Source organism: Oculina patagonica, chromosome 11, assembly GCF_052425735.1.
Source record: "Oculina patagonica isolate OP01 chromosome 11, crgOcupat, whole genome shotgun sequence".
In the NCBI taxonomy this organism is placed as follows: Eukaryota; Metazoa; Cnidaria; class Anthozoa; order Scleractinia; family Oculinidae; genus Oculina; species Oculina patagonica.
Window position 1 is genome coordinate 23,440,444 of NC_135768.1, and position 26,116 is coordinate 23,466,559.

Consider the following 26,116-nt stretch of genomic DNA (forward strand, 5'->3'; position numbering starts at 1 on the left):
AAATAGATAAGCTAATCCCTACAAATTTTGAGAATGCTAGGTCGCAGGCCATGTTATTCTTATTTCGTAAAAATAAAAATTATTTTGACTGTTACTCCCGCTCAATCCTCTTTATCAACCATGCAGTTTTTAGACGACCATCCGTAGCAAAAATCAGACTTCCTGCTCTTTGTTTTCGTTTAATTTAGCACTGAGAAAAATATTAAACGTTCACAAAATTGTCTTCTGGGTAACATGTGCCACTCTTTTATCAATAATAGCAACGTAAAAAGCCTTCGCAGGTTACTGGTTATAGAGCATTTTGATTTGTAGTACACTTTATATTTGTAGTCCTATATTTCGTGGCTTCTGTGGTGGCTAGTCGTGATTGTATGTTTAGAGTTTTCCAATTGTTTTCAATCTATCTTCAAATTCCTGCACAAATCTTCCCGCCGTTTTAGTAAGCCTCTTTCAACACTAGGAGAATCTTCCGCTCAATTAGCAAGTTAAGTTGGATATTTAGGTAAATTGTACTGACCGTAGATGCAAACCAGAAAGGGTTTTTATTTCAGACATCGCTTCGTCGTGATGTGGAGTTCTTCCAAGGCAGATTCGGAAGGGAAACATTATTATTGATGTTTAGTGTTTTTCGAGAATGAAGATTAGGACGAGCAATGCTGTTTACGTTACTCCATCGTTAATGGAACTAAATTAGTTAAAAAGTTCATCTACCACGAAATGGGGCTGGTCGCTTGACTGCCCTCGAAAACAACAGACCAGTACTCAGAAAAGTGTAGCCACGCTAATGGAACTGAATAAAGTGATTAATAGGAACATTTGGAAACAATGAGATCATGAAATGTTTAAAATTCCACCACTCAACGGGGCTTTTCGGATGATTGGTCGCGAGCATAATGGAACATCCAAGGCGTTCGTAACGGTAAAGGCAGATGATTGGTTAATATTGTTTAGCATTGACATAGAACACAAACAAAATACATTAACATCCTCGGTTGAGGTTAAATGCGAGATATCGTTTCGCTAATGGAACTGAATTAATGATTGGGGACTCATTAGAACAAAGATCAAAAATTGTTAGAACTAAATGGGGTTCGTCACGCTGTATAGATAACGAGGCAGTTGATTGGCTTAAACATACGACAAAGGAATAGAAGGAAAGTAAAATGCATTAATCCACTCAGTCGATATTTACAATTTATCTTGTTGAGCCAATAAATGTTCCAGAAGATATCACTGGAGAAACAAACGTCTTCTGATCATCCCAGGTGTTCCAGTTGGCAGCCAAGAAAGAGTTTTGAAGAAGTCCAAGAACTTGTGAACAATGAAGATTCTTGTGGTCCTGTCCTTTGTCGTATTGATGCTTGGCATTGGGGGTAAGTTGAAATATATCTATTGCGTGAAAATGTTCAAAATCGACCTTATAATGGATTGGTCTTCTTTTTTCTTTATTTCCTTACGTTTTCTTTATTCAAGTTTAATTGAATTTTCTTGGCGTAAATTTTTTATTGTTAGGAAGTTAAACGACATGCTAATAGTCTTCATGGGTTCTGTGAATGCCGGATTGGACAGTTTTACACTTATCCACAAAACGTAGTCGTAAAATCATGTCGTTTCTCTTGTGCTTTCACGCTGTTTCTTTCGAGCTCGAACTCGATTCCTTATAACCTTTTAATTTCTATAGCAATAATTATAGATAATATTCTTACTTCACATTCAACTGTTTCCTTGAGAAACTAAATCGGTTTTTGGCAAGCACATCTTATCTTTGCATTGAAAAGGGCTAGGTCACGGTATTTGAGGTAAATTTAATTGATTTTCGTTAATTAAGAGCTCTAAACTTTAAATTGGTAGAGCAAAAGTCTCTTATTGGCAAAATTACGGCCACATAACAAACAAGGACGATTTTCGAGCATTGTAAATGACACTCTCATATCAAGTGAGATTAACTTGAAAAAAGCCGGGCCGACGTTTTTCAAGTCTACCCAAAGCAATCCGTTTTAATCTTCTCGAATTTTGCACATCCATGGCCCTTTTTAGCGTTCCTGTGTTTCTTTTGAGTTCTTCTACAGTTTTAAGCCGTTATTGTGATATTTCAGTAAATTCTGTAAACATTTGGTCAGTGCCGAAATTGCATAAAATTGCGTGACATAGGGCCTTTATATAACGGCGATTAATTTCTTGAAGACATTTTTCGCAAACAACTTCGGCCTGGATAAGATCTTTCTAAGCTTCGATTTGACTTTTTGTTGCCAAAAAAATCGTAAAATACCGGTCGAAACGTTCGAATAAACGTTTAAAGTGCCGGTAAAATCGTCGGACTCCCCCGAATATGATTGCCACCTTGCCGTGGTGGGGGGGCTTGCGTGCTCCAGTGAGCCCGAGAGCTATGCTGGCTGGACCTCTCGAGGTCCTGTTAGGGGCACCCATGCCAGACAGGTCAAAGGTTAGGGGCCAGACAAAGAGCAATCTACCGGTCCCCCAGGTTTGGGGGTTTTGCACAGGGCTAACAACCCTGTCATGTAAAAAGCTTTTGTTACGGAAACAGAAACGTGTAACTTACATGAATCATCTGTGCAGAACGAGCCTCCGGAATCCATGTCATGGGCAGCAGTGAATGCCGAGAGTGAAAACACCAGCAACTCTGCAGGCAATAGGATTCGAATGACTGACAGTGGCCAAAGCCGAAAGGAAGCCACTGTCACGACCTACTAATGACAGCAACGACAGAGATAAAGAAGCCTTTTATGAGCAACTGCAAGCAACACTTGAGAACGTCCATTGTCGAGACCTCCTGCTGGTGATGGGTGATCTTAACGCCAAGGTGGGCTCAGACAACGTGAATTTTGAAAGGGTCATGGGAAGAGAAGGATGTGGAGTGCAGAATGACAATGGAGAGAGGCTGGTAGAATGGTGTGCATTCAATAACATGATCATCGGTGGAACTTTATTCCCGCATCGCAGCATTCACAAACTCACCTGGGCATCCCCAAATGGGCGGGATCAAAACCAAATAGACCATCTAATGGTTAACAGCATGTGGCGCCGCTCTCTACTTGATGTAAGAGTAAGAAGAGGGGCTGATGCAAGCAGCGATCACCATCTTGTGACTGCAAAGGTGAGACTGAAACTGAGAGCAGCTGGACGAAACAAACAACGCACCCCTAGATATGACATCAGCAGATTACAAGATCATAGGACTAAGAATGCTTTTGTCCTACAGCTGAGGAACAGGTTCCAAGCCTTGAGTAACATAGGCGAGCAAGACAATGAAGAAGAAGACACTGTAAACCAACAGTGGAAGCAAGTGAGGAACATCTTTGATGAAGCAAGTAAAACCTGCCTGGGGATGCAAAAGACTAGAAAAAAGAAAGAATGGATTACACCAGACACGTGGCAGGCTATCGAGGAGAGACGCCAGCTGAAGAAGAAGATTAATGATAGCAGATTAGCCAGACTCCGAGAGAATTATAGAGTGGCTTACACAGAAACCAACAGGTGTGTCAAGAGAAAGATCCGAACTGACAAAAGGGCATATATGGAAGAACTAGCAAAAGAAGCAGAGGAAGCGGCGCAAAAGGGAGAGCAGAGGAATGTTTATAAAGTCACTAAACTGATCTGTGGAAAATATAATGGCAGCAGAAATGCCCCCATACGAGATAAACAAGGTCAGCTCCTCACCTCTGAAAAAGACCAAGAAGCACGCTGGGTAGAGCATTTCAAGGAAGTCCTCAACAGACCACCACCAGAAGAGGAGCCTGATATTCCAGAAGCTGAGGAGGACTTAGATGTTGACACTGGACCACCGAAGAAAGAAGAGATCATTGCAGCCATTAACTCTCTAAAAAACCACAAAGCACCTGGCAAAGACCGCCTCAATGCTGAGCTGTTCAAGGCAGACGCTGTGACCACCTCAACCATCTTGCAACCACTTTTCAACACCATATGGGACAGAAGGAAAATTCCTGATGACTGGAATCAGGGTATCATCATTAAGATTCCAAAGAAAGGAGCTCTCTCTGAATGTAGCAACTGGCGTGGCATTACGATATTATCCACTCCTAGCAAGATCTTAGCGAAAGTCATCATGAAGCGCCTATCACTGGCTGTGGACGATAAACTCCGCGAGGAGCAGGCAGGTTTCAGGAGAGGAAGGGGTTGTATCGATCATATTTTCACGCTGAGAAATATTATTGAACAGAGTACAGAATGACAGCAAACTCTCTATGTGAACTTTGTAGATTTTGCCAAAGCCTTCGACAGTGTGCACCGGCACAGCCTCTGGAAGATATTACGAGCGTATGGAATCCCCTCCCATCTTACTGAGATCATCAAAAGCTTCTATGACAACTTTACCTGCTGTGTTGGTGATGGTGACATCCTATTTGAAGTTCACACTGGTGTCCGACAGGGGTGTGTCATGTCCACATTACTTTTCAACCTTGTTGTGGACTGGATCATGCATCGCACCACTGAAGACCAGATCAGGGGCATCAGATGGACGCCTTTTTCCTACTTGGAAGACCTGGATTACGCTGATGATCTAGCCTTATTATCACACACCCACACGTACATTCAAGAGAAGACGCAACGCCTCAACACCTTTGCAAAGGAAGTTGGCCTTAACATCAGCAGCAAGAAGACCGAAATTATGGCACTGAATACTACCAGCACACGACCAGTCCAGATTGATAATGAAGAACTTCCGTACACCGACAGATTTACCTATCTCGGCAGCATCATCAGTACGGATGGAGGAACCGACCTGGACATCCAGAGCCGTCTCAACAAGGCCAGGAACTCGCTCAACATGATGAATAAGGTATGGCGCTCCCCCACTTACAGTACTCGTACTAAGCTGAAGCTCTATCACAGCTGCGTCCTCACAACCCTTCTGTATGGTTCAGAATGTTGGCGCTTAACGGAGAAGGATCTATCCAAACTCTCCACATTTCACACCAAGAGCCTTCGGCGTATTTTACGCATCTTTTGGCCCAATGTCATCTCAAATAAAGATCTCTTTGAACGGTGTAGAACTGAATCAATGGCTACCATCTTGATGAGGAGACACTGGAGGTGGATTGGCCACGTCGCTCGCCAGGAAACCTCCATTGCAAAAACCGCCCTGCACTGGACGCCGGAAGGGAAACGAAAGAGAGGTCGCCCAAAGATCACATGGCGACGGACGGTTGGGAAGGAAATAAAGGAGATGGGGAAGACCTGGGAGGGCATCAAGTTCATGGCAAGGGACCTCCATATATGGAGGGAGCACGTTGCTGCCCTACATGCCACTTAGGCGTAATGGGCATGAGTGAGAGTAAAATCGTCGGAATAACGTTCATCTCTCCTATCTCTACGCCACAATGAACAATAAACACATCTTTAATGACATTATTTGACCATGTTTGCAAGTATCTGGAACCTGTGATTTTGTAAGGATGGTGTTAACTAGATCGCTAAAAGGTTCAGCGATGGATAAAGCTTTAACAGCCGGTGGGTTAATGAGGTAATGTCCATGTGCTTTATTAGGTTTCATACCGTCACGTGATACAACATGATGATTAGTCTGCTGCAATCTAAAAGTGTGAACTTGCCGGTCGCTGACTTGATTGTATAAGATATTATAATATAGAAAGGAGTCTACGCGCGCTCTGATTGGCTAAAAATCTATGTTTTATCAGAGTTTATAATAAAGTGACAATCTAACGAGCGTTCTGATTGGTTTAAACAACGTGCTTTATGAGAGTATAAAGCACGCTGCTTACGAGTGCTCTCGCCATCTTTTACCGTTTGCGTGCGCGTGCAGCTTGTGGATCATTTTAAATCTCGCTGTTTTAGCAAACCGAGGAGAATTTTCAAGGTTTGAGTGGTTCAGCTCTATCAAAAATTAATGATAAGTCCTCAAGTAGTGCTTAACGTGCTTTTATTTTAAAATTTCAGACGCGTTTTTGCAAAAAAAGAATTTGTAGATCAAAAGACTTGACGCAGTCGCGTACGATCCGTCACGCCATTCCGCGCGCGCATTCTGAGATCAAATCTTGTTTAAATCCAATTTCTCTAAAGTTTTAAGTAAGACTTTATTATAAAACAAATAAAAAGCCTTGGCCGTGCTTTGTTCTGTTATAAAGCACTCAAGGAAGTGACGATAGCACTCAAGAAGTAGGGAGAAACACTCGCCTGCGGCTCGTGTTTCACCCTACACTTCTTTCGTGCTCTCGTCACTTCCTTGCGAGCTTTATAACAGAACAAAGCACGGCCAAGGCTCTTTTATTTGTTAAATAAAACATAGAAAAATCATGTTTTATTGTTTTTCGTCAGCTTTCCTCGAGTGCTTCGCGCGTCGTTGACTGTTCTTTGGCTATAACCACTCCTATCCAACAAAGGCGAATGAAATAATTGTTTATTATTAAATTCCTTTTTATGTATAAATCCACTGGACATTTCATTTTGATGTTAACGAAGTGAAATTATGAGCAGGCGGGAAAATGTGGCGCGGTGTTCACTTCTTGAGTTGCATGAAACTCGCAAGGAAAGCGAGCGAGAGAGTTTTCTTTCGAAGATTTTCTTCGACAATCTTCTCTTAAATCGTCTATTTATCCTGGAAAATTGTGACAACAATTTATGTTTACGGGAAGATCCGAAGCAATAGCTTTTCTGGAGATTAAACGCCTTGTTCAAGTCGAACGAAGCACAGGACGGATGTTGTCGAGACTACTAAGCTTATATTATGCTGAGACGGAATTGCACTGAGAGTCGATGAAGTTTTAATATTGAAGTTCAAAAAGACAAGATCAAGATTTAAAGGTAAAAACTTACCTGAAATGCTTAGCCTTATTTTACGTCGAACACTGAATGAAATTGTGTCAGTTTTCTGGTTTTCCCGTAAACTAATTGCTGAATTTCATCTTTGCTCGGTCGCTCTCCACCGAGACCTTATTTAACTTTTCACTCGCGGCGTCTAACATCTATATCATAAAGCAAACAAAGAAGCCTAAGCCATGTTTTATTCTGTCATAAAACACTCCGGGCATTTGAGAACACTCGAGAAATGTAGAAAACATTCGCCTGCGGCTAATGTTTTCTACATTTCCCTCGTGTTGTCAAATGCCCGTCGTGTTTAATGACAGAATAAAACATGGCTTAGGCTTCTTTATTTGTTAAATATTTGGAAGTGGTGACATAGACGCCGCTTAAAGTACTTTGACCTGGTAGGCGAACTTCGTACTAGATTCAATCACAAACTTTAATCGACAAAATCTATGCTCCCATTAATTAATTTTAAGTGGTCAGTGAGGTGTTCTAGGCCCAATCATGAAGTCTTTTTAACCCTATTAAGACCGGGCTTTTTTGGATCTTTTCAGACCGGCGGGGCGGATTCCGCCCTCCCCTTCCCCCCCGTAACTTGCAGAATATTTAAGCAATCACAATGAAGCTTAAAGGATATATAGTATGTCCAAAAATCTATCTTTTGATACACCTAACGTGGGATTATGACATCACCTCACGTGACAATTACATCACGATGTCAAAACAGCGGCCATCTTAGATCCTCCATCTTGGATTTCAAAATCTTTCGGAAAACCGACCAAAATTACTGGAAAGTACTCAAAATAAATAAAACGGTGCAAAAAAAACTAAGAAGGTTATACATATTTCTTGCAGTTTAAAAATTAGCTCCTTACTAGAGTTTAAATTAGAGTTTCATTAGAGTTTAAAGTTCAAAACGTCTCTATTGCAGTGACTGGAAAGCAATGCGTTTTCCCTTTCCGGTATAAAGGCAAGAAGTACAACTCCTGTACCTATGCTCGCGATCCTAGATTACCGTTCTGTGCATGGGATAGTGAATACCGTTCCGGTCGACACAGCTATTGCGGTAAGGAACGGACATAGCCAAATATTTTGAATTTAGACCCATAATGTAGTGTAATTCGCGATAAACACTAAAGTACCATGTAGCAATGTCTTATCTTTGACATTCACTGAAATTTCTTCCTACGATCAGGGTCGTTTTATGCCACATTCCTTATTGCAGGCCAAGCCGGAATATTCTTAAATAATTTTTTAACACTATCTTTAGGTGTCGTGTTTGTAATGTAATATAAGACTTCACTACTTCTTATCATACATAGTTATTCTCCAATATTTCAGCACTCGTTTAGGGAGCATTCATTATTTATGCCAGGGGGTGGACTGGCAAGAATTAAGGGGGGGGGGGGTCATGAAAAATCCAGGATGTTCTGAGGTGGCTCACCTCAAATGTTGCAGACAAAGAGGTGGGCTATTTTTTTTTCGTATTAACACTTCTATCCAATTATGATCGTGTGTATTACAGTATTAATGTCAGTTCAAAAAGCAGTTTTGATTTTGTAAAAAATGATTTCAATGGTGTTTCCAGATCATGTTTGGCAGAATATAACTGACACCAGGGGATTTTCCTCCGTATTGTTTTCACTCTCCGAGGACACTGAGCTACTGTGGTGCACAAGAACGATGTCCTCCTCACTGTCACTTTCTCCTTCACTAGTGTTTTCGTCACTAGTTTGTTTTTGGATACAAACCTGCTACGCAGGCTATTTTGTTACAAAATAAACACTGGTTGTTAGTAGGCTAGTTCCTGTTTGGCGGGGGCATTATGTTTTTCTTTTGTATGGAATGGGGGTCAACATGTTTTGGTTTTGTCTATAATGAATCTTGCCAGCCCACCCCCTGGCATAAATAATGAATGGTCCCTAAAGTCCCATTTACACGATAGAAAATTTTTGGCACGGCTCGGGTAAAAATGGTACGCGTACCGAAAAAAATGGTTCGGCACGGATAAATTTTGTCGCGTAAACGACTTTGCCTCACCCGTACCGAACCGAAATTTTACCCGTGCTCGGACCTAGTCGCGAGGTAGTCCGAGCACGGATAAAATTGGTCCGCGTTCCTGAAAATCTAACCCGGCTCAAATAAAATGTGTAGTGTAAACGATTAGCCGTACTGAACCAACTCTTTTCTTATGAAACTTCGTTCAATAAATTTGCAACAAATTCCACTCGATCGACATAGCGGAATTTTAGACACGTATTTTAAGAGAAACAGTTGCCAAGAAAATCTCATGAACATTCACGGAAGAACTAGCTTGACTTTCAGCAGTCTTCTTTGGTCGCTTTCTCCTGAGTTCGTGATCGTTAGTGTCCAGAGCCGAAATCTGAAATTATGCCTTGGAAGAACATGATTTAAGGAGTTGATACAAATATGCGAGGAGAATAAAATAATAATACAAATAAATAATCGTCGTCGTTAAAAGGGGAGGTACAAGCCATCACTGCTGCCATTTACTGCTGCAATTTGAACAATAATCATATACCTTCACCCTTTTCTAGTCTTCTGGGAACAAAGCGAAAAGATGCGCGACTCATATGCGACGTTTAAATGAAATAGCAGCATGCGCACTAAGGCAGAATCGCGTACGCTGGCAAGGTTTTGAGCCTTTTACCCGCACCAAAACATTATTTAACGCAGTTTAGCACGGTAGGAAAAAAGTACGTGTAAACAGGGTATCAGTGCTATTTTTTTGGTACGGGTACCAATTTTATCCGAGCCGTGCCAATTTTTTTCTCCCGTGTAAATGGGGCTTAAGGTGATTCCCTAGTATTGCATTGCGCATCCTTACTGCGCAGAATTTTACGCGTAATTAGCGCGCGCACATAAACAAAATGGCGGCTTTTTTCTATGCGGCTTGGCTCGCGAGAGAGAGAAATTATCGTTTTCTCGTAAACGAGTTCGGTGACCTATCATTTTTTTCTCTTAGCTCGAGAAACATTCTTTCTTTAAAATGAATACAGATCAATTTTTTTTTGGCAGAATTATACATTATCACCGAAAACGTGTACTTTGCCAGTATTCGCAAATGAAATATAAGGAATTATATGGTAAATACAAGGTCTTCCTGCTCCTAAACGAATACGGTGACCCCCCTTTTTTATTTCAAAATTTAACTTCCCTTAAGGTAAACAACCAACTGGCAAAGTTTGGTTGGAAATCTATGAGCAGTTCTATTTCAAGGGAATTACCTTAATCACATTGTCCGTTTCATTTATTCCTAGGGTGTAGTTATGCGGAAGAAAGACGATTACACTGCAATAGGCGGACAGACGTGTGTATGACAGCTGCTGAAGGCAAACCTGCATTTTGCTATGAGCTGTATAGACCGGGTAGCCATCGACCCGGACGCTAAGACCGCAAAAACTTTTCACTTGTTTAAATCACGGCTTCTTGACCTTCTTGGCAGACTACTGTCTAACACAACTTACTAACACAGCAGTGATAGATTTGTGTGAGTAAATTAAAAAAAATAAAAGTTATACATGCTAGTATTGTTTGTGCATTCCGAAAAAATAAAGACTTACTAAGAGAAAAGTCTTTTTAGCCCCCCCCCCCACACACACACACACACTTCAAGTCATTAATCAGCCCCCCCCCCCCCCCCCACTTGGAAATTGCCCCGCCGTCCCTGAAAGGGGGGCCCGATCATCCAGACCCTGCAATAAGAGGGGGCCAGCTCTCAAAATATTTTTTCTCGGCCCTACGGGCCTATATTTGGCCCAAAAATAAGGTGGGGGTCCGCCCCCCAGGGCCCCTCCCCTAGATCCGTCACTGGTTACCAACCAGGTAGCGTTTGGTTGAATCTTGATAAAAGTAATAAGCGTTCAAAGTCAGTGCGGGCCTCAAAAGCCCCGTCCCATTTTTCTTTAAAAACGAAAAATAATTTCAAGTGGTCATGGATCCATATTGAACATAGTAAAATTTTCTAATCAGTCGACCTCGGTTGCTTACCATTTGTAAGAAAAATCCGGTTGGTGTGACCGTTGCATAATGGTAAGCGATTTTTTCGAATATAACGACCAACCGGATGAGAGTTCGCTTACCATTGTTCTACCAGGCGTTCCTTTCCGCTCACTCTATCCAGCGCCAAATTCAGTGTTGTTTTCGGTCGATATAACTGAATATTTTGAGGTAAAAAACAAACTTTTTGACGAAGAAGATGGGCTGATGCTGTTTACTGCCGTTAGCTGTTCCATGAGACGCGATTTAAACAAAATACAAGGTTATTTTAAGGTAACTGTTTCCACCTACGCACCGAGTGAATTTCGCAGTCGGGTGACAATTGGCACGTTCAAGCTTGATCCTGTCCTGAAAAAAAATATTAACACATTTCCAAAGTGGAATACCAGAGGCAGGCAGCTTATTTCTCCTGTTAAACAAGTGCTGACATTTCTATGGTCGAAGTGAATATATGCGTTCTCTATCGGTATAAAGACGCCATATTGTAAACATATCAAAAACCGCGCGGAAGATTTGTTCAAATGGTAAGAAAATTTCCGTCGGTTCGTTCCAACCGGAATAAAAGGACTACCTCAAAACGTAGTCCACAATTTCCGAACGGAGTTTCCGGAAAATTTCCTTTCCATTTGACTTCGAACCGAAATTTCCGGATTTTTTGGCTAAATGGTAAGCACCCCTCGAATTCTCGACAACTTATTAAAAGGTAAACATCGTTTGTAAATACAACTAAAAACACTAAACGCAGGTTTTTGTATTTGGTTTTCATTTCAAGTTTATCACAAACGTTCTTTAGGGATGTGACAAATTTAATTGCAAATCAATCTAACATCACAAGGACCTGTAAGAGTCTTTTACAAGTATATCTTGTTTATTTACAATTCTTGTTATTAACAATTTCTCCACCACGAGCTATAAAATTAAAACATCAAGGAAAAGACGAAAACTTCTCTTTACATGTCTTTTTGTTCAAAAAGAAGATAGTGTCTAGTTTTCTTCTATTTGTTTACATAACATCTGCCTTGCTGTCTTTACAACTGCCGTTCGAAGCTCGCGAAGACGCCAGCAATACAAAAATGGATTAATTGAAGAGTTCACATATACTGCAGTTTTAGCAAATTCCCATTCTGTTTGCCAGTCTATGTCGGAGATTCCAAAGAGAGTCAATAGAATATAAATTGGAAAATAACATAAAATTAAAGCTATGTAGAACACAAAAGTGTTCATTGCACTTCTTTTCAATCGCACCATGTTAATGTTATTTTCAGCATTGAAACTTTGCACTGCCTGTTGTTGAGCGTGGATATGTAACTGATGCCGATGAACAACGAGATAAATTCTAATGTAAGAAAATATGGAAATTATAAGACAAATGATAATAACAACGCCTGAAAGAAAGTTATGTACACGATTATTCTGAAAGTGGAAACCTGTTATAAGAAAGCTGAAGAACCATATGATTACTAAAGTATATTTAACACGGGATTTAGTCACCAAAGTAGCATATCTCATGTGATAGTGAACAGCCAGAAATCGATCCACAGTGATGGTTGTTATTGTCATGAGAGAAATTATACTTAACGAGGGCCCTACCATGTACCAAACATGGTATATGAAACGGCCTTTCGTGAGATGAAGAGCAATATAAATCGGTTGAGCAATGAGACCAACAAGAAGGTCTGAAACAGCGAGACTGCAGAGCATAATCATTGAAGTTGAGAAAATGCAAGGAGTTCTTATTATGGCGGCCAATACCAAAGCGTTGCCCAGAATGGATATGAGCATCAGTGGAGCATTAAGAACACAATTTATGATGACAATAGTTCCAGGAGCGGGGTTGTCTTCATTCCCTGAATGATGGTCTGCCGATCCGTTGCTGTTCTTCTCGGTACCATTCATCATCAACCTTTACTGAACTCTTAGGGTTGTTACACTGCTTTTTAACACTGACAAATGAGCAAATAAGTCTCTTTTCCGTTTAACAGAGGCGGTCCAACTGTGGAGACGTCAACGGAAAACAACAGTTTTAATTGTGAATTTTCTAAAAACATCCTGTTATCAGTAAGGCCATGTTTATACGGGGCCGGTTCCAGACGGATCCAAATGGACCCGGTCCGAAAATAGGCTTTCTGTTTACACGGGAGCGTTCTAGAACCGTTCTGGAAAGTTCGGATGGATCCCTACCGGACCGGTTCCATAAACAATCAGTGAAGAACCAGGAACCGGCCCGTATCGCTTCCAAACGGTTCCATGTAAACAGACGTAGTCCAGTGCGGAACAGTTCCGTACCGAAGAAATTGTTGCCAGGGAGAAAACATCAACACAGGTTACGAAAAAAGGATCATTTCCACTGATAAAAGAGACAGATCTAGAAGTCCCTAAATGTCTGGACTTTTCAAAACATTTAGCGCTAGAAAACAAAAACAAAACTTTCAGATGAATGTCTGTTATTAAACAGGAGCCGGAAAACAGACCCAAACAAACGACTCAGAGGAAGCAGACAACTTTGTTGACATCATCCGAAAGAGGGTTCACGCCTCCAGACAAGAAAGCTAAGCTTATTCCAACAGAAAAAAGGAAGACAGGAAAAGCTTTAATAAATTCTTTTATTCAGTGAAATTAGATACTAAGAGGAAATTGGCGAACCCTTGTTGCTTATAACAAGAACTGAGGATATCTTGCCAAGTTTAAAGACGATGAAGACTGCGTACCAATATTCAATTTTTCCAAAGTGGGAATCCTTAATTAACAAACTGCCAAAAGCTAGCCTTGTATACTTGTTGTGTTTCGTGGAAAAAAATAAGGATAAATGAAATGGACGAAATTATAGTGCTCCAATTCATTGCTTAAATGTCAAATATAACACCCCCCCCCCCCCATTACTGCTATACCTTACCTTTAAAAGACGGTAGTAGCGTACCATTCCCTGCGATGGTAAAAAAAGCAATTCAGAACTTAATTGTTATACATTATAATACATCAATATCATAACTACGATACTGATCGGTCTTCAATTTTCGAAAACAGACGTGGTTTTGAGGCACTTTGGGCGAGAATAGTTGGCTTGTGGTTTGTTTCTTTTCATAAGATTAAAATTCCGTGGGCAACTTTTTTAGAAGATTTAATGTTTGTTTTAGCAAACACGAGAGCGAGTGTTACATCACATTTCCAAGCAACGAAAAGGGAGTTGAATATAAATGAGACGCGCAGCGGAGTATTTTTGACGAGCTTTCAGTATTTGATATATCTTCTCAATGGAACCTAAAACTACAAAGTGAAAAGAGACAAAATCGTAAAAATCTATGGTAATTAAGATCCCATATACAAACCACCGTCACGGTTCAGACTTTTGTTTTAACTTGAAAATTATGATTTTGAGAATTAGTTTTCAAGCATCTTCATGCGAAAGACGAATTTTTGTACAGTCAGCTATTTTAGATTTAATAAAAACGCGTTCTCGTCTTTCGCGAGGCACCACGTTAGATCATGAACATGTTAAAATAATTTTCATGAAATGTTAAAGTTCTTATCATAACTGTGTAACACATACATGAGCAGTGGGTCTAAGAGAATCAAAGGACATTATCAGTAAAAGAATCAAAGGACATTTTATCTTTTAAGCGATCTTTTAAGGCCTATATGGCTTAAATTTAAGTACCTTTAGTACCTGTAATTTGCGACATTTAAATTATTATATATTTTAAATTTTTACTTGTAAATATTAATTGTCAATATCGATAATAATTTTTAATGAGAATTTTAAATATCCTTTTTTATTTCTATTTATATAGATTGTTGTTTTTACACACGTACACATTCTGACGAGAACTGTATGTACTCTTTAGTGTCACGTGTATAAATAAAATTTGATTTGATTTAATTTTAGAAGGTCTCAATGGGGGGGGGGGGGGGTTGGCTTTTACGGTTAACGATTAGTTTATTTCCATTACGGTTAACAGAAGTTAAAAAATTAGTTTCCATTGTTTTTAAAAGTTATTTAACCCCATTGAGACCCTCGTCTAACGTATATTACAAAACATTATTATATAAACTGCAGTGGTATAGCGAGTGGCAGCAAATCGAGAAAAATGGTCTCACCCATGTGTGGATAAAAATGATATCCACACATGTGTGATATCATTTTTAACCAATCAGCTTGCAAAGTTTGCCTCGTTTCAATGCTCAATAAGCCAAATTTTATCGATATTTAGTCGAAACATCTTCGGATCTCCTCGGCAATCTTCGGTAATCTTCGGAAAACTTCGGAAATTTTCGGGAAAGTTCGGGAAATGTTTGGAATCATTCGTACGACCTTCGGACAACATTTTGAAAATCTTCGGAAATCTTCGGAAAATGGTCGGAAATCTTCGGAAAATCGTCAAAAAATCGTAATAAGTAGGTTTATATAATAAACAGAAAAATACATGGTTGCTTGGATATATGAAATTTATCTTCTTGTGTTCAAAGCCGATATCTCACTCGTGAGCTATCGATTTGAACACTCGAAGATAAATTTCATATCTCCGCGCAACCACGTATTATCCTCTATCTCTGCTTATTCTTACCAAGTGAAACAACAGTGAAATTCAACATAAATCCTCTCTCTTGGCCAAATGCGTCCGTCTTGAATGTTATCACTGTGTAGTTACCAGTAACGAGAATAACCTTCCCAGTCCAATCACTAAAGTACTTGCCAAATATCCGACCTTGGTCGTTACTAATCAAAAAATAGTCCCAGCTACAAAACAAAAATCATCGAAGTAAGAAGTAAGATCGAAGTAATAACTTACTTAGAGACAAACTACAAATATATACCTTTTTGATAATATCGTAAAAACTGTTGTCGTTAATCATCGTGGTAGAGGACAATAATAATAAAGTATTTTTTTTTGTTTGTCTCACGACGTAGTGTCACTTGTGATGTAGATTGCGACGTTTCGACTGCACACTGCTAGTCTTCATCAGGCGATAAGGTCGACTGGTCGGGTGTAACCTTATAAAGCACGCTGCTGCGCTGTGATTGGTTGGTTCTCAACAGCTGTGATTGGTGCATTTCGATCCTCGCTGTTCCGGTGTCGTGTTGTTCCCTCAGGGGTCCGCTGTCGTTTAGTTCTTCTGGTGTTGTGTTTTTTGATCATGGGCATCCATGCTTCGGGAATTTCAATTCCACTATCCCTGTTGATATTGTAAGGGTGAAGTCTTATCTGAATTGCTTTTTTGACCCTGCGTGTGTACCAGTGTGGTTCACGATGTTAATCATTTAGACCACTTACATAGAGCAACGAATCATTTAAATAATAATAATAATAATAAAACTTTATTTAAACTCGAATTTAGAGTAGCTTGACAGCTAATATTTCCAAGAACGAAATAGATAACAACAAATTAAAATAAAAATTACTATTTACATATTTAAAATTGACTTATATTAACTAATTGAATTGGCTTTGCAGATGTGCCTTTTAAAGTCAGATAAGTTACATAGCCTTATAAAGTTAGGTAGAGAATTCCATTCTTTCATTTGAATAGAGAATTCCATCATTGAATAGAGAATTCCATCATTCTTTCATTTGAATAGAGAATTCCATTCCAATCATTTGAAGTTCTTAAGGGGAAAAAGTGACCTACAAAAGGATTTTACCTTATTGCTACCAATTTCCGTAGGACTTAATTTTCGCGATTTTCAAAAATTCGCGAAATTAAAGATCCGCGAAAATTTATTTTTAACGTTTTCTATTGTACTTTCTATGTTTAAAACGTACTTTTTGGCCAAATCGCGAAAATTAAGTCCCGCAAAATATGCCCGTTCCATTTTCGCGAGATAGTTCCCGAGAAAATAAGAAACAATAAAGTAAATGTTTATTAAAAAAATGAATTAACCATTTAACCCAAAAAAGAACCGGCAGGCTTATTGCATTTTTGAGCAAAAAAAAACGCTTATGTACACTGAATTTGATTGCGCGGCTTTGCTAGCTATGCTATAAAGTCGCTTTCTCGTCAGAGGATTTATTGACAATGGACATCTGTTAAAATCTTATATCTGACAGTTGATCTCGATGACATGCAGGTCGTTTCAAATTCACCAATCAGCGCTGGCATCCCGCGGCAGCCCAACGCGGTTCAAAACCTGATTGGTGAATTTGAAACGACCTGCATGTTTCGAATTCCTTTGGTCGCTGAGTTGAGCACCGATCATATTGAGAAAGCTGTATCCATGATTTCAGCGTGGATTTTCTCGGAAAATGTTGGAGGGATGAAGCTAAAATTCGGCGAAGAGATAGAGCAACAACTCACCGATCGACAGCCATCGTCAGACAGGCGAGATGGGCTTCAGTAGTTTGGCGTTTATTCCGGTTTGAAGTGGAGGAGGTCGCTGCTGGCGGCCGCCGACTTGCAAGCCTTGTATCCTCTTTTTCTCTAACCGGCCTTCGGCCGGCTAAATCAGTTAAAAAACTTATTTTGTCAAAAAACTGTAAACCGATCATACATTCTTATGATAGGAGTGGAAAATGGCCGTCAAATATGCGATCTGTTCGTTGCTCTAATCTAGTTCGAGTTAGCTTTGTTTTCGAGTTATCCTAGTTCGAGTTAACCGATTGAAAACGCACTCAGGGCAAATCTGATCCGACTGGAATTTAAATAATCACATCAACCGGCATTTCGAATTTAATTTCGTCAAAAGTAAAGTGTCAAGAACAAATTCCTTTCCTATCGTGTCAAGCAACAAAATCTTCTCGAAACGTGTCAAGCAACACGGAAGCTTACTCGTACCGTGTCAAGAAACAAAGCCTATCGCACCGTGTCAAGAAAACAAAGCTTTTCCGTGTCAAGCAGATAAGAACAAAGGCAACCAACACGGAACACGTTAGCTTTTGTTTTGCTTATTAGTTATGCGCATATCGAGGTTTTTGACACGCTAAGCGTGCCGTGTTATAACCGTGCGAACGTGTCCTGCGCGTGTCAACACCAAAGTGACCAAATCCCGTGGAGGGTCACAATTGGCCTAATATGTATTTGTACAATGTTTGAATTTCGTGCGAGCGGTTTCCTGAATTAATTGATCCGTTTTATAATCCACATTTATCGTTGCTTCATCCATTACAATAATTTTGTTCTTCTTCAATAAAGCGCGAGTCAGACACAGAAGTTGTCTTTCACTAACGTTACTTTCAATACCAACATTACTTACAATACTAAAATTACTGCCACTACTAACAATTGTTATAATTCTTTAATTTCTTACAATATGAACATTACTTACGATACTTAACGCTTCTTACAATACTTAACATCACTTATTAATAATACCACACGTTAATTACAGTACCCCAACATAAATAACTTACAGTGTAATTTTATTAGTGCTACCTTATTATGAGCATTATCACAAAAATATTATGTCGACTCCAGTTTTTTGTTCAAAATGTTTAGTATTGAGCTTTTTGAGCAGTGCAAATGAAACAAATGTGCAAGATGAATAATTTAGCAAAAGTAACGATAGCATTAACGCATTTGAGGGATTGGGTTATGTGTGAACAATAGTGTGCCTTTGTCAGAATGAAATGGTTAACTTGAGTTAAAGGATAGAGATTAAGGAATCCCACGTCTTCAGATTGGATTTGGGCCTATGGGCGTCAATATAAAATTGTCGTTTAAGAATTACCAGAACGTTGGTGGAACTTTTTAATTAGTCCTACAGCACCATATTTAGTGTTTCTCTAATAGGAAACAGTTCTAGTTTTGTACGCCATGTCTTATGCTTATGCAACGGCGGTTGCTATTGATGACATCTGTTTTTCTTGTGCTTTCGCTTATTTTCAAAATACTGATATTTTCGCTCGCTAACGCTTGCACTAATGTCACTTGGGAAATTCAGCTCTAGGTTTAGTGAGGCGAAGAGACGTCTGTGTCCGCACCTTTTGCTTTTTATACTTATTTACTATACTACATGTAAAGAGCCTCCATGAAAGTATCACAACAGAGATCGCGCTTTTGCATCCACGTTATTCAGAAGAACCTGAAAAGCGTACTGATGAAACTCAACATCAATAATGAAAATGCTGACTCATGCAAATTGCCGGAGCAAATAAGACTCTCACAAGGATCGTAAACCCCTGAGACTTCAAACTTCGGCAGAGCGAAGGTAATAGCGGACTTATTGCACGCGAAATTATCATTTCCATTGCAATTTCCTTTGCCGTTGCCGTTGCCGTTGACCCGGTCCTTGCCCCTGCCCCTTCCCCTGCGCCTTCCCTTGCCCTTGGCCTTGCACTTGCCTTTACCATTGCCCTTTTTGCCTTTGCCCTCGCTCCTGCCTTTGCCCTTGTCACTGCTATCATCATCGTCATCATCAATGTCATCATCATCATCATCATCATCATCATCATCATCATCATCATCATCATCATCATCATCGTCGTCGTCATCGTCATAGTGATCGCCACCGCCCCTTCCCCTGCCCCTACCCTTGCCCTTCTTCGTCAATCGTTCTCTGTAAATAACAGAATCTTCAGGAGCCTCGCAGTCATTTATCCTGGGATATTCGTTGGGTAGACAAGCCACAGCACCGTCTATTGTAGTCTGTAAGAAAAACAAAGGTGTGCTTAATGAGGTATAATACAATGAGTTATAATGCTGTTTATAATTAAACAGCAACAAAAAAATATATTACACCATTACATATTCAGTGTTGAATAACGGTGGGTGTATCTGAAAAATCTCAACATTATGAGAAAACTCGAGAAGAAGATATTAGTCCCCAAAAGTCAAGTATTATTATTTTACATACCCCATCACTTCATGCCTATAATATTGGAAGTTTGACAAAAACGTCTCTGCATTATCACCTTGCCTAAATTTTTCAAGCCTAACTTCAAATAAAGTAACTATATCAAAAGAGAGCCAAATTTTACAAAGAAGTCGAATATTTAACAGGGAGGCGATTTTTGCGCCAACAACACGCCTGCGCCATGCGGGTCACGTGTCTAAAGTACTTGCAGTTGCCTCAAAAAATCTTTCTCAAATATTTCAGAATCGATACATTTTGTCAGTCCTTTTGATAAATCACTACTAAGGGATGGAAGGAGAGCGTTGAAGATAAGAATAAAGAAATTGCAACCCAAAATTATTAATTTTCAAATCACGAACAACTCAGGAAATCATTACCAGAGTCACACCACCATTGACTTGCAAAGACTGACACATTTGACCCGAGGGAATATAGTTCAAGTAATGATATTTCATAAAATCTTGTACTCCAGGCAACTAATAATGCAGTTTAGTATTTAGCACAACAATGAAAGTAAGGATAGCAATAGTATGTACTTACAATTTCAGAAAATGTTACGGCATAATGATTACCAAACTGGCAGACAGGAGCAAAGTCATCCCCTTTGTCACGGAAACAGTTGATGATGGCATCGACATCATCATCAGCCGAGAACTTTGTGATGTCGAACTTCAGCTCAAGGACTGTTTCATCGATATTTTCTTTAGATTTGTATTTTCTTCGGTTTTCCCGGCACTGATCAAGGGTCTGCTCGCCATAAATTTCGTTTGCTGATTCAATGTCACAAAACTGCCAATTTGTAATCTGAAAGAAAAACCATCAATCACAAATGCTTGATAAACTTGTCACTTAAACCCTTGACCAATATAAGTAATTCACCGAAGTGGAGGTAAATAGTGGTGGATATCCACCACATTCACCGACACTGAGGTGAATAATTGTTTTAGTATATAACACACAAGTTGAATAACTAGCGGACTAAAACATCACTTTCAGTAAACAAAGCGACGCTCTAAGGCAGTTTGTTTCCAATTTTACCTCATATGTGGTCTTGACGGTGCCATTGAAAACATCAGCTTTCTGTCCTTCAAATATAATGGTAACATTCTTAGTAAAGAAGAAAAGGATGAACTTCATCTCGGCTCCTTGTGCTTGTCCTTCGACTGACAGATCCCAAGTTAGTTCTATAAAGGAAACGTTCATTATTTCTTCTGTGCCATCAAGGAGAAATTCTCGGGATCCCAAATTGCTGATGCCCAGCCCACCACTTATTCCAGAGATGGAGTGAGCCAGTGAGTCGCTTTGGCAAGTACCATTTATTTCAAAACGGCCTCCTGCTTCGATTTTATTCCTTAACCAGTGTACTTCTCTGATACTATTCAACACCACTTCAACTCGACCTGGATCGGAACAAGCCGTAGTCTGGAACGTTTCGTTGATGGAAGCACAGATGACACCTGTATTGAGAATAACCTGGAACGACACTGCACTCCCTGTTTCATTAGTTGGTAACGTTCTGAAGATTTGTGCGTCTGCAACTGAATAGAGAAATAATACATACATTGTGGTACTTGCGGCTGAAATTTCGGAACAAGTTTGTAAAATATTCCTTAATAGAAACGTTCCGGTAACTTTGGCCCCGTTTACATTATTCCGGATAAATTGGAAAACTGAGAAATTTGAAAACGCCGTATAAAATATTTTCCGTCCATACTATTCCGGATAATTTTGAAAACGCATCTATTTTGGTCAAATACGGATAATATGCGTTTTAATTATATCCACTTTGAAGACCGGTTTCGAAAAATTCCGTTTTCGAATTTTTTTTTCTCGTCCACAATTAAACGCAAAGCTGGCATTTTCAAAATAATCTATTTTGAAGAGCGTTTTCGAAAAACTATGTTTTCGTTGGACAATTTAACCGGATTACATGTAGTTTGGACAGTTGCCGAAATCAGAGCAAAAAAGTGCGTTTTCAAATTTATCTGGATTAGATTGGACTTGGCCTAAGTAGATCGGATAAAACTTGTTGAAAGGGTTTAAATAAGAACAGAGTAATGTAAATTACTTGTATCAGTTTTTTTAATTCTAATAGTTAAAATTTCAGCTTATTTTTCAGCTATCGGCAAGTTGTGCAGATTTTGGATCTCAGCTACTGGTTGAAAAACACGTTTTCTGACAGTTTAAGTTTGACCAATTGATAGCCACGATCAGTTTTAGTCCATCCAGACTTTGAACGTTTTTGTGACGTCGATCGTCCTTCGTCAGCTAGAAATGAAATGACTTCCTGTGATAAATACATCTGACTTGATTTGATAAAAGTGTCTCCCCAATTTTGACATGACACCGTAGTTCTGAAGCCATATTTCTGTAACGAACGGTGAATGAGGGCTAATTTTAGCTCAAGAAAAACCAAACAATATAAAATTGAAATCACTGCATCAAACAGGGCATCATTCCATTGAAAATAAGCCGAGTAATCCTCCATGTCCTTGAAAAAAAAACGCTCATTTCCTTAACATCCCGAATAGCCACCTTTTTATAAATCAAGTCAGACATACCTTATCACGAATATGTGAAAAACTATAAACAATAAGAAGATCCTTACATTACATCAACTAGAAGAAAAGCGATTACATCGAAACCTGTTACCAGAGGCGTATTGAGTCAATGAGCCTTCTAATGTTTTGATGGAGTGTTTTTTTGCCGGCCTCTTGTGATCTATATAGAAGCAACTAAATATAAATTGGTAATTTTAAAACACAATGTACACGTAAGGTTTGGCACGAAATTGTTTTATGGCGGTCGCAAAATGTATGAAAATGATCAGTTTGAAAAACAGATAAACTCCGCGAAAAAACGAAAGAAAATACATGAATTCTTCAACTTCTGACAAAGCTTTTCAAGTTATTCATGGCAAAATATTGTTTGCATGCGGTTACGTAATAAGTCATACAGGACAGGCACTTAAGCTGCTCTAAGCTGTTATGTTAAGACCGCCTGTTTCAATTTCAGAGCCTATATTCTCTTATTTTCATATGTGCACCTTGAAATATTTGGCATTCACATCCCAGAATTGTAGCTTTTTTGTCATTTTTTTTTTCGTTTTTGATGTTTATTCAGAACCGTTGAATGCATGAACGCATGAACAACTTTCTAGTATCTGCCAAAGGCGTTATGAAATAATTTAGACTTTTCTTCTTATGTCAGGAATAAGAAAATAGATCAAAACTTGTTTCATCTTGTTTTATGGAGTTCGTAGATATAGGACATTGTAGGAATTATCAAGGGGGCCACAACTGTCCCATATTGCTGTTGGTATAAGGTTGAATTAATTTGTTATCGTTTGCCAGCTTAGTTGTGTAAAATAAATATTTAGACAGTGTACGTAAAGATATGCATTAAAAACAAACTTACCACCAATCAAAACGAAGGCAAAAGCTAAAAAATACTTTTCCATTGCTGCAAAGAGACAGCCTTGACAAGGAATGATAGATTGGCGACAGACAAGGACCAATATGACTCAGCAAGTAGCTTGACAGCTTATTAACTGTCTGCTTGACCACGGGACAATGAGCTATTCTTCTTATTATAACTCAAAAGAAAAAATAATGCAAATTCGCTCAAATTAAGTGAAGGAGAATATGTAGAGAATATGATTTTGATCTGCGGGGAACGTGTCGTGCCTATCGAGATAACATGCTTAATTCTCTATACTTCTCTTACAAGTGAAAAAAAAAATGGAATTTCAATATTTGTTCTAAAAGTTAATCAACAAGCGTTTTTTTTTATAAATAATTACTTTAATGAGAAGAAAGGGTTCTTAGATACCTGTGACGTCTGTTGAAAATATGTGCCATAACATGTGTTTAGGCCTGCAGTATAGGTAAATTATTCACCGATGTTTTAAGAACAGTTCGCAAAGCTGACGATGTTATTTATGCATCGGCAAAATTCGGTCGCAAAAATCACAAGTATGAGAAGTGGTCAGAAGTCGTTCTGGAACGTTCGCAGCGATCGCTTGTGTGATAAAGGACCGCCAACTATGCATTAACGGCATGTTTATACAATAATATTAAATACTCTTTGGCCTTAGGTAAATACGCTATTATCCATGCTCCAATGCAATAGCTTTAAAAAGCTGTTTTCGTGGTCGAATGTTTTTTAAGTCGTGGTGGAAGTCCTAAAATGTTTCAAAGTGTTTCTCTTCTGTTGTACAGGTGCAGAATTCAAGTTTAAACCAGGTCTTTTCAACAGGTTTTTGTCAGTTCCTAACCATTGTTCCCCCGTTCATGTCTGTGCCAAAGGGAATCGTCCCACTGCCTTCAACAGCTGAAATACGAAGAACATGTTATATTAAATAGAGATAAAAAAGAAATAACAGCAATAAAAGTTCATCTCAGGAATCAAATGATATTTATTTAAAAATAAAAAAAGAGTGGTCATTTCGTGAAACTGGGTTCCCTGTGCTAGCACGTGGTTGATTTCAATCCAAGCTCAAATTTTGGGTGCCTTGAAGAGCGTGTAGAAAATATTCAGTTTTCCTTCTATGTACCTCCACGCAAGCGCGTTTAGAGCTTGAACACCCGATAAACATAGAAGCCAAAACAAAACCAGACGATTGCTGAGATTTCCTGACCGTTTTTCTTAATCTTTGTTATATCTTATATTCTTAAGAGAAACCAAACTGGTGTCCTAAAGATACGGTGTAAAGGCACAAAAGAAATGGCATGATGTCTGAATAGGTTTTGCATGTAGAAAAGTGCTAGCTAGCAGGTGTTACAGAATCCGTAAAGACTATTGTCCTGTTGTTAAACCGATAAAAATATTTACACTTAGGTGATCTATACCGTTTCACACTTGCGGACCCTTTTTGAAATGTCCCGATGAACAAATTGTAGCGTCAAAATGCGACAGATATCTCAAAGACAACCAAAGGAGAAGCTACAAGCAAAATAGTTTGCATGTGTTGCTGGTATCCCAATATATTTCTCAGTTGTCTTTATGCAAAAACCCCGCCAAACTACCAAAATTTCACAGGTTCGATTGGCTCGTACTCAAACCCATCTTAAGGCTGACGTAAATGCAGTGGCGTTGGACCAAGTGCGAGCTATGTGCGCTTCTCTGAGTCGCGCAGATGTCCAGCGTTTGATGCTCGGGCTGTTAGGATACCTGGTATAAGCAAAAATTGCAAAGAAAGCTTTCTCCATTATGAAGACCACGTCTAGGTTTTGGGATTACGATAATTTTGTTTTTCATAACAAAATAATTTGAAGATTTTGACATGTCTAAGGTATGACCTGCTTCGATGGCCATGCTAGATTCACGAAAACATCAACCGAATGTTATACAAAGCAGTGTATTTTATCACTCTAAATTTTTCGTCAAATGGTGGGCGATATCGACTCTTAACGCATTTTTTCTCGCTTCTTGAGGCCCCGCTAAATTCTCAGAGAAAAGACACTGGGAAAGGCCAATCGCCAAGGACTTTTTTTACCTGGAGTTACAAAGGATATTGGAAACGGCTTTTACTGAATTGTCCTGCCTTTGGAAAAATAGGACGACGTTTTTTCTGTTTTCTCAAAATTTTTCCCAGTCAAAACACGCAGTTCGTTCTTATTTTGGTGAATGTTTTCACTTAAGACGGATTCCGCTGAAAGTTCGAGCAATGAGTGCGAAAATTAAGTACCAAAAATCTACTCATTGCACGGCAACATTTTGTATACTATTTAAAAGATCTCATCGAAATTCATTTGTCTTAGTGACCCCGCAATTAAATTTTAAAGCATTCTCGAGAAATTTAAAGTCAAACCTCGAAAAAATGTATAAAACACGCGCCATTTTGTTTTGAACTGGCGCGAAACGTCCGTTTTAACTGAAATAAAGACAACTTCAAATCCATTTTTCTCGCGCGGGGTCAGCTTGAGTGCTAAATTTTTGGCAGGTTTTTGTTAGTTGTACTAAAACTGTTGCCATGATAAGAGGTTTTTTTGGTAACTTTATTTTTGCCTGTATTGCTCGAAAATTGTGCGGAAACCATCTTAAAATGACAAAATGTATCTTGTTTGTGACGCTGGCCTATCATAGGTCACCTGTTTCTTTGTTATTTTAAATTGTTGAACAAATTGTTTGCCTTAAGATAACGCGGTTTGCACTTCCTTTTTGCAACAATTGACACACTACTTAAAACATCAAGATCTACCAATTGTCCGCAAGTTCGAGTGGACCCTTATTAAACTTAAAGTGGAGAAAAGAAAACAAAGAAAAGGAGTAGACTAGTTCATTATAAAGTTGATTTTGAGATTTGAACACAATTTATGTATTTCAACTTACCTCTTGTGCAGAGCATCACCAAGACAAGAAAGGACAAGACCACAAGAATCTTCATTGCTGAAAAGCTCTTCTCTTGTTTATGATTCTAATCGACTTGCGTTCCTCAGAAACTCGAAAGGCTGTTTTTGTTAATCTCTGGAGCTTTTTCAAGTGACTCAACTTATAATTTATAAA

The 26,116-nt window shown here is 39.1% G+C and overlaps 3 protein-coding genes across 3 annotated transcripts in view; 1 reads left to right on the plus strand and 2 right to left on the minus strand.

Moving 5' to 3' along the window:
- Nucleotides 1-1,229: 1,229 nt before the first annotated feature.
- LOC144629868 (uncharacterized) overlaps nucleotides 1,230-26,116 on the plus strand; it is a 182,981-nt gene continuing 158,094 nt past the window's right edge. Inside the window, exon 1 of the mRNA XM_078488112.1 lies at nucleotides 1,230-1,373. Within this exon, the coding sequence (XP_078344238.1) occupies nucleotides 1,322-1,373 (52 nt within the window). The 5' untranslated portion in view covers nucleotides 1,230-1,321. The remainder of the gene's footprint in view (nucleotides 1,374-26,116) is intronic.
- On the minus strand, nucleotides 11,796-12,727 carry LOC144629463 (histamine H2 receptor-like). The gene has a single exon (XM_078487666.1). It carries the CDS (start codon nucleotides 12,721-12,723, stop codon nucleotides 11,809-11,811), a length of 915 nt encoding a protein of 304 aa, XP_078343792.1. The 5' UTR covers nucleotides 12,724-12,727; the 3' UTR covers nucleotides 11,796-11,808.
- LOC144630941 (uncharacterized) lies at nucleotides 14,329-23,105 on the minus strand. Its single transcript, XM_078489298.1, has 5 exons — nucleotides 23,027-23,105; nucleotides 20,648-21,147; nucleotides 20,150-20,413; nucleotides 19,287-19,401; nucleotides 14,329-14,384 (listed from the first exon to the last, which is right to left on the minus strand). The coding sequence occupies exons 1-5, from the start codon at nucleotides 23,067-23,069 to the stop codon at nucleotides 14,329-14,331; spliced, it is 978 nt and encodes a 325-aa protein (XP_078345424.1). The 5' UTR covers nucleotides 23,070-23,105.